This window comes from Nicotiana attenuata, chromosome 2 (genome assembly GCF_001879085.1).
Source record: "Nicotiana attenuata strain UT chromosome 2, NIATTr2, whole genome shotgun sequence".
NCBI classification, from domain to species: Eukaryota; Viridiplantae; Streptophyta; class Magnoliopsida; order Solanales; family Solanaceae; genus Nicotiana; species Nicotiana attenuata.
Genome location: NC_031990.1, coordinates 47,567,547 through 47,575,954, shown reverse-complemented (window position 1 = coordinate 47,575,954; position 8,408 = coordinate 47,567,547). Strand labels below are relative to the sequence as shown.

Here is an 8,408-nt window from a genome sequence, read left to right as displayed (position 1 = left end):
AAATTTATTTATTTAATTATTTAATAATTAACGCGCAAACTTCTGAACAGACAGCTTTTCCAGAACAAACATCACACCTCTTCCAATAATTGCCTATAAATTCTGAGGCATGGCTTCGTTTTTAACACACTGAAAAATTACAAAACTTCCTTCTTTCTGAAAATACTGCATTCTAATTTGCAGTCTCTCTCTCTCAAATTCGTAAGTGTGATTTTTCTCCGTTCTTTGAGTTCGTTGGTACCCTGCAGTTTGTATTGCCACTGTTGCAGGAAGGTTTATTCCGTTTCATCCTGGGAGGATTTAATCCATTACCTTGGCAACATGTGAGGGGGTTAAAATTCCTTAAGGACGCACAAGCAAATTGTGGACTCGGAATATTTCTTATTCTTTGCTGTTGTCCAGTTTCTTTTATTCTTCTAACAGTTTTCTGATTTTGTGTTTCAACACAGTAGCGGATTACAATAAGTATACTAGAACTCCAGCATAATATACTAGAGTTCCAGCAAGTATATTGGTTCAGTATAATATGCTGGAGTTTGGAGCACCGGTGCTCCAGTCTCCAGTATATTATACTGGAGCCAGCAAAGTATACCGGTCCAGCATAATATGCTGGAGTTCATACACAAGTGCACCGAACTCCAGTATATTATGCTGGACCGGTCTCTATTGCAGCAAAATAGTGGCTATTTTTCATTGACTTGGTAAACGCTGGTTATTTTTGATTGACCAGTCCGAAAACTGGCTATACCGTGCTATTTTTACTTAATCTCAACCTCCCAGAAATAAAGGCTTCTAAAGGAAAATGATAAGGAACCCAACCTATGATCGAAATCTCAACTGTACACTTTTTCTTTTTAGGATCCTTTACCCCCTGAACTATTTTAAAGCAAAATTGTTACACTCTTGAAAGGCCACAACTATATCATATGTTGATTTTTGAAGCCACGCGCCAGGTACATTTCATTAGGATTTTTTTTAATCTTTTCTTATTCTTTCCCTTGTTTTTTGTTTTATTATTTTATTCTTTTTTTCTTCCCCTCTCTTCCTCCAATTACGTACCTTCTTCCCAAAACGTGACCGCCCCCACTCAGAGGCGGATGTAGTGTATATGTACCGGGTTCAACTGAACCCAGTACTTTCGGTACCGAGTATAAATTTATGTGTAAAAATTCATTGAAATTATAATAAATAGTAGATATGAATCTATAACTTTAAATACACAATGGGTTCAATGCTAATAACCTTAAAGGTTGAACCCATAAAATTCAAATCTTGGATCCGCCTCTGCCCCACTCCCACAAACTTCTTTCCAGATTTTCTTTTTTCTGTCCTTTTTCTTTTTTATTCATCAAATATGAAATTATTGTTTAGTTTGTGGTTATGCAAGAAGAATATAATCATAAATGGTGGGATCTGTTGTTAATATGATGGACCCGCTGATGAAAGTTCTGCAAAATTTGCCCGAAAAAAAATGGATTCGATGGTCGGAAAACTTCCGCCGAGGGACTTCCTTCACAACCTGATTATTTTTCTTGCAAATTTGTGGACAGATAATAGAAACCCTGAATCCTTCACAGATTTGTTTACTTCTCAAATCATTTAGAATGAATTTACAATTACTAAGTTGTTCACAAAAAATTGTCTTCTTAAAAAGCTAGTTACACTGAGGGAGATAGATGAGAAAGCGAGGGAGGTCGTGGTCGCCGGCCAGCCAAGTCACCGGGGCGGCGGCAGCGCCAGACCCCATAAGAGAGAGAAACGAGAGCTGCTGGGGAGTTGGAAAATGAGGGATACAGCTAAGGACTTAGTAAAATAAGAGGGTGGAGAATATAAATTAGGGTTTCAGTGGCGGAGAAATTTGGGGGTTGCGCGCGGTGGTGGCATCGGCCATGTTGCTAGTCGGATGGAGGAAGAAAAGAAATTTAAAAAGAGATAGAAACAGAAAAGAAAAGAAAAACTAAAAATCTGTATATATTTAATAAAAGGCATATTAAAAATAAAAAATTAGTATTTGTTTTTGTTGCTCACTCTCTTAAAGAGAGTGAAATACACTCACTTTGCCATGTGAGCATTTAGGGAGGTAATAATTTCATTTTAAAATAGTTCAGGGGTAGGAACAATGTGTAGTTGAAACTTCGGTCATAGGTTAGGAGATACTTATGCATTTTCCCGAAGTCTAATGGAAGAGTCCGATAGTAGATCAAGTCAAACAACAACAACAACAACAACCCACTAGAATCCCACTAGTGGGGTCTGGGGAAGGTAGAATGTAACCTTACCCCTACCACGAAGGGATAGAGAAACTGTTTCCGGAAGACCCTCGGCTCAGAGACAATAGATCCGTAACCACAACAGAAATCAGAACAGCAGATGAATAGTAGATCAAGTCATCAAACCTTTATCGTTCACATCATTTCACATCGGTATGGACAAAATTAACCATCAATCAACCAAGATGAAATTGTTGGATGGGAGAATTCTATAAAGCATATTAATAATTCCCTGTTAGCTTAGTTCCAAAACTTGATGTTAGTAGATTCACCTTTTTAGGTCCAAAAGAAAAGGGAATATAATTATGTGTCTGATCTTAGGAATCACTTAGAATAGATTTCTTTCTTGAATCGATTAGCGACTAATGCCATTTGATTATTTGAAAAAACTTTATGAATTAAGCAACTCAGTCAAGTCAGCACTTAATCTGAAATAGTCTTCTATACATTTGATACATAATAGTCTTCTTTTAGTTTCACCATGTCACAAGCATACTAAAAATACAGATTTCATCCTCTTATAAGTGTCAAACCAATAGCTGTAACAATTAGAGTAGAGGGAACTCCAAATTTGAGATGACTCCAGAAAGAGAGATTGTAGCCAAAGGGTTGAGCGCGACGAGCTTGTTCACATACTATCAAGTTTGCTGCAGAGCCTAATAGTGAAAGGTTCCCAGCCACAGTGCTGACCCAGGCTAATATGAGCCATGCTTTCTTCTCACTAGCTGGAGATATTGCTGCTGCTGATGCTGCTACTCGCCCTCCAAGCAATAGAACTATAAGAACAAATTATTTTAATTATTTCAATCAAGAAACATATCATGTATGCGGTGGCGAAGTCAGGAAATTCAATAAGGGTGAACACCCTTTGCCAGTGGGCTATGTAAGGGTGTTCAAAGTCTATTTTTAATCAATAACAAGTAATATCTTACCCTATATATAGTATAATTTTCGGCGAAGGTGATCAGTTGACCACCCTTGGGCCAACATAGCTTCGCCCATGCATGTATGTATTGCACGTTATATGGCACTAAATAGGGGCATTTGCATCTATACCCGCTTTTTGTGCCACATTTTAACCTGTGCCCGCTTTGCAAAAAAAATTGCAAGCGTACCCGCTTATTCGCATAACTTCAGCACAAGGGGCTGAAGTACCAAAGGCAATCACACAAAACTTCAGCATTTTAGTAGTCGGCCCTGAAGTTCAGCTCTAGAGCTGAAGTTTTTGTTTTGTAACTCGCGAACTTCAGCTCTAGAGCTGAAGAGCTTGCCAGTTATAAAATAAAAACTTCAGCTCTAGAGATGAAGTTTGCCAGTTATAAAATAAAAAATTCAGCTCTAGAGCTGAAGTTTTTCTTTTGTACTGGAAAACTTCAGCTCTAGAGCTGAAGTTTCTATGTTGTAACTAGGAAACTTCAGCTCTAGAGCTGAAGTTTCTATGTTGTAACTAGAAAACTTCAGCCCTAGAACTGTACAATTTTTTCCCACAAATGCTAACAGTCTCATTAATTGAGTCGCCCTCAGTCAAGAATCCTGACTTATATTAAATCTTCTGTGAACTATGACAAGATGTTCAACATCCTGACTTTTTATAACTGCTACTAGTTAATATTAGTGTCGTTGCCTTTTAGTATCAAAAACAATGTGTCGTAGGGGACTAAGCAGTGACCTCCAGATTAAATCATTAATGAAACAATGGAAGATTTGAAATTCAATTGTACAGTTGCTTTAGCAGCACCAACAACAGAAGAAGAAGAAGAAGAAGAGGAGAAGGGGAGGAGAAAGGGAAGCTGAAGTTTTTTAAAAAGTGGGTACAGGTGCAAACAGAAAGACAAAGCGGCTACAGGTTAAAAAGGGACGCCCAAATAGGGCGCCCCGTGCAATTTTTACGTGAAATATGGGCACTTTTGGGTTTGGCCCATTTTCGACCTGCTCAAACTTGATCAACCAGCTCATTTGCTACCTCTAGTTTTTAAGAAAAAACCCCATATTGTGGGAGGATTCATCTCAAAGTCAACTAATCCCATTACCCATAATCCCATTACCCATAATCCCATATATATTTCTAGGTCGAAGTAAATTTATGTACATCATTCTGATTCAAATTACTGTGAAGGCATGTAGGAAGTCCAAGTTGAGGGAGTCACAAACCAGTAGGCACATTTGAAGCCAAATTTGAGAGGAGTAGTATGACAACAGCAAGAACTGCTATACCAGCAGCATGATCTATTTTGGCATATGGTTCCATAAAATCCCAGAAAGCACTTGGAATCCCTGTTCTGTTAAAGCCCTCAACTGTGATAAACATACCACAAAAGAATATCAACAGAGAATAGGACACCTGTATAGTTGAAATAACAGAATGATCAAGTTTAGTTTCTATAGGAGTTACCAAAATAAGGATCGGGTCACTTAAAAGATAAGTTGGTCTAGAAACCTAGAAAAAAGGAATATAAACGGTTAAAACATGTTAAAATGAAGTGGTTGTGTAAAAATTCTTTACATTGTCGTCTGTCTGTCGGTATATTTAAGTTAAATCCATAAGTGAAAAATGTGATTATTGAACTTGCTGTGACAACATGAAGGAATGAAAACTAATATGAAGCCCCATTTTACCTTTTCTAAGCATGGTCTGGCATCTTTGAAATCAAGAACCACAAGTGCAAGTGCTGCTGTAATAGCAGTCCATGACATATTCAAACCCATCAACAACGATATTAACATTCCAATTGTAACCAAATAAACACATATTTTCCATAACAATCTTTTCCTTATCGCAGCCAAATTCTCCTTTGTGAAGTTTTGATCTTCACATCCATCGACAGTCTTCAAACAAACATTCTTGTCCCTCATTTGAAGTGATCCATCATTTGGTACTTCATTTGAATCTTTCGCGCGATTGTCAAGTGTTTCAGCATGATTTATTAGACCATTGGTATTCATTGGTTCAACCGAAAACTGTTCCTGAGAATCTAATGAATTAACATGTGACATAGTTGCTGGCGAAAAGGGATGAGAGACTACTACTTCATCTTCAACTAATTTTACAGCACCACTTTCTACATCCTTGTTAACAGACAACAAATTCCAATACATGCAAAGCAACAATAGAGCATTAACAACAACTCCAACTAGCATTGCAGGAAGTATACCAAATAAAAACTTCCCAAATGTTATTTTGCTCTGTACTGCTATAACTAAGTTCTGAGGATTTCCAATAGGAGTTGCTGAAGATCCAATATTTGCACTCGAGGCAAGAGCTAAAAGGAACGGATGAGGTGGGAGATTTTGTTGCCTAGCAATTTTAACTACAAACTCAGTTAACACAACACAAGAAGTATCATTAGTGAAAAATGCACTGGATATAGCAGAAATCAAACAGATTCTGCAAAGTAAATCTTTAGCTCCCATACTTTTCCATGCCAATAATTTTCCCAAGTATTTAAACATGTCTGCTCTTTCTAGATAAATGCTCACAACCATTGTTCCAAATAAAAGGCCTAGAATTGGAAGATCAATAGCAGCATATGCTTCATCTGGTGTCAAGACGCGAAATACGACCATAAGCATAGCACCGAGGAGTGAACCTGCTGTCCTTCCAATTGGCAAAAATGGGACAGCAGGAAAAACTGCCAATACCCAAAAAATAGCAAAGGCTATAGAACCAAGAATAACTTTCTCAGTTGATGCCATAGCCATTGTTCCAAGACTTAGTGAAGTCCTTAAGTTTTTCGTATGTTCAAAATGTTTCTAATAGTCAGAACATTAGCAGGTAAAAGCAGAAGTATAATTTGAGTTGCTGGAGAGATTTTACTAGGAACTGAATATCCCTGAAATGAAAAAGAGGTTTATATTCACTTAGATTGCTGGTTTGAATATTGGAGTGTAGATAGCAACGTCTTGAAAAGGAAACTGAAACAGGACAAAAGCAAAATGAAGACTGAAATATATACAAATACAATATAATCTTCCTTTGATTCGCCGCTTGTCGGCATAATGTCTAGATTGATTAATTCCACCCTTTCAACACTTGTAACACTTAACAGAATAGACTTTCTAAAGAGTCAAGCGTGCCTATGTATTCACGTGTGCGATACACTTACTCGTTGAGTGACTTAGTCAAATAATATCACATAAATTGAGACGGACGGACTATTAGGTATACATCATTGAATTACATGCTTATTAGCTTGGTTTAATGAATAAACTGTTGGAAATCGCAATCTTCCATACAAAAGTTAGGTAAACCAGGATTTTTTTTTTATATAGGTAAACCATAAACATTCTATTTTTATTTTTTGGGTTGTCTACTTTCTTTGTCTTGCGCTAAATTACTTTCTTGTCTTGTTAGATTTGAGGTTCAAAATAGTCAAAGTTATTTATAAACATTGTCGTCTTGTTGATGAAGCACTGAAGGAAAAGTCTGCTCAACTAAACTCTTCTATTTCCATTTTTTTTGTTTTTTCCTTTCTTCGAGTCACTATTGACCAAAACTGAAGAAAATTGAGAATGAGTGGTTCAGTAACGAACAAATTAAGTGCTCAAGTTGTCAAGTTGGGATAGTGAAGGTTTGACTCTATATATGATCATGCTAATTATAGGTTTGGAAAGAAGCGAACATAAGGTATTGAATATTCGTCGTTATGTTTCAAGTTTATTACCATAAATGGATCCAAGCATTTTTCGGTGGTTTTGAGGTTAATTACACCAAGGATCTGAGCTCGGCCCTTTCCTATTTGCCTTGGTGATGAACGCTCTGACGCACCATATTCAGGAGATGTGTCATGATGTATGTTATTTGCTAATGTTATAGTAATGATTGACTAGATGCGAGGCGATGTTGACGAGAGAATGGAGGTTTGGAGACAGACCCTTGAGTCTTAAGGTTTCAAGTTGAGTAGGACTAAGATAGAATACTTGGACTGCAAGTTCAGCAACGTGACGGGGGAAGCGGACAGAGACGTAAGTCTTGATTCACATGTCAACCCAAGAAAGGGAGTTTTAAGTATCTTGGGTCAGTTATCTAGGGAAGTGGGAAGATCGACGAGGATGTCACACACCATATAGGGGCGGAATGGATGAAACGGAGGTTAGCATCTTGCGTCTTGTGTGACAAAAAAGTGACATCGAAACTTAAAGTCAAGTTTTATAGAGCGGTGGTTAGACCGGCCACGTTGTACGGGGCAGAGTGTTGGCTAGTCAAGAATTCTCATATCTAGAAGATGAAAGTAGCATATATGAGGATGTTGAGGTGGATGTGCCGGCATACTATATGTTGGATAAGATTAGGAATGAAGATATTCGGACAAAGGTGGGGTTGGAGCCCATGGATGACAAAATGCGGGAAGCGAGGCTTAGATGGTTCGGGCACATACGGAGGAGAAGCCTTGATGTCTCAGTTAGGAGGTGCGAGCGGTTGGCCTTCTCAGGTATGAGAAAAGGTAGAGGGCAGCCTAAAAAATATTGGGGAGAGGTGATCAAGCAGGACATAACACGACTTCAGCTCACCGGGACATGACCTTAGATAAGAATGTTTGGAGGGCGAGCATTAGGGGCGCAGTTTAGTAGGTAGTTGAGCATTTTTCTTCTCCGTTGTGGGTGTTAAGCTAGTTAATTGGTGTCTTGATTTAGTTTGATAGTGGTACACTTGTTGTGTTCGTATTGTTTTTCTACTCCGATTTTCTAGTACCTTTCCATTGTTTAGATTATTGATACTGTATTTTTCATTTATTTTCTTGATTCTTAGATCGCTGGTCCTGTCTTCCTGACGTATGTTATTGTTACTGTTCCATTGCCTCTTTTTCATCTCCTTCTACCGAGGGTCTTTCAGAAACACCCTCTCTATCCCTAGAGCCGTCAAAATGGGCTTGGCCCATGAGGCCAGCCCAACCCAGCCCGCTACTTGGGTAGGGTTGGGCTAGGATTTTTTTAGCCCATTTTAAACTGAGGCTTATAAGCCCGGCCCAAGTCAGCCCGCTGGCCCTTGAGGCTCGACCGAGGCTGGGCTTGGGCCTGCCCGTGGGCCAAAAATTAATTAAATTCAAATTAATTAACTATTAAATATTTAATATTTAAAAAAAGTAAAAACTAAAAAACTATTTACTGTAATCCTCATTCCCCAACCCTAGATTGCTCATG

At 38.2% G+C, this 8,408-nt stretch overlaps 1 protein-coding gene across 1 annotated transcript; it reads right to left on the bottom strand.

Annotated features, from left to right (window-relative positions):
* Nucleotides 2,642-6,137, bottom strand: LOC109209145 (putative transporter arsB). The gene is made up of 3 exons (XM_019372344.1): nucleotides 4,887-6,137; nucleotides 4,422-4,611; nucleotides 2,642-3,046 (listed from the first exon to the last, which is right to left on the bottom strand). The coding sequence occupies exons 1-3, from the start codon at nucleotides 5,967-5,969 to the stop codon at nucleotides 2,781-2,783; spliced, it is 1,539 nt and encodes a 512-aa protein (XP_019227889.1). The 5' UTR covers nucleotides 5,970-6,137; the 3' UTR covers nucleotides 2,642-2,780.

What these genes read in the sequence shown, in the direction of transcription:
- LOC109209145 (XM_019372344.1), bottom strand. Translation starts at nt 5,969, where the DNA reads ATGGCTATGGCATCAACTGAGAAAGTTATTCTTGGTTCTATAGCCTTT. An exon ending in CCAGACCATGCTTAGAAAAG is followed by an intron (nt 4,612 to 4,886) that starts GTAAAATGGGGC and finishes TCAACTATACAG; the next exon opens with GTGTCCTATTCTCTGTTGAT. An exon ending in GGCTTCAAATGTGCCTACTG is followed by an intron (nt 3,047 to 4,421) that starts GTTTGTGACTCC and finishes TTGTTCTTATAG; the next exon opens with TTCTATTGCTTGGAGGGCGA.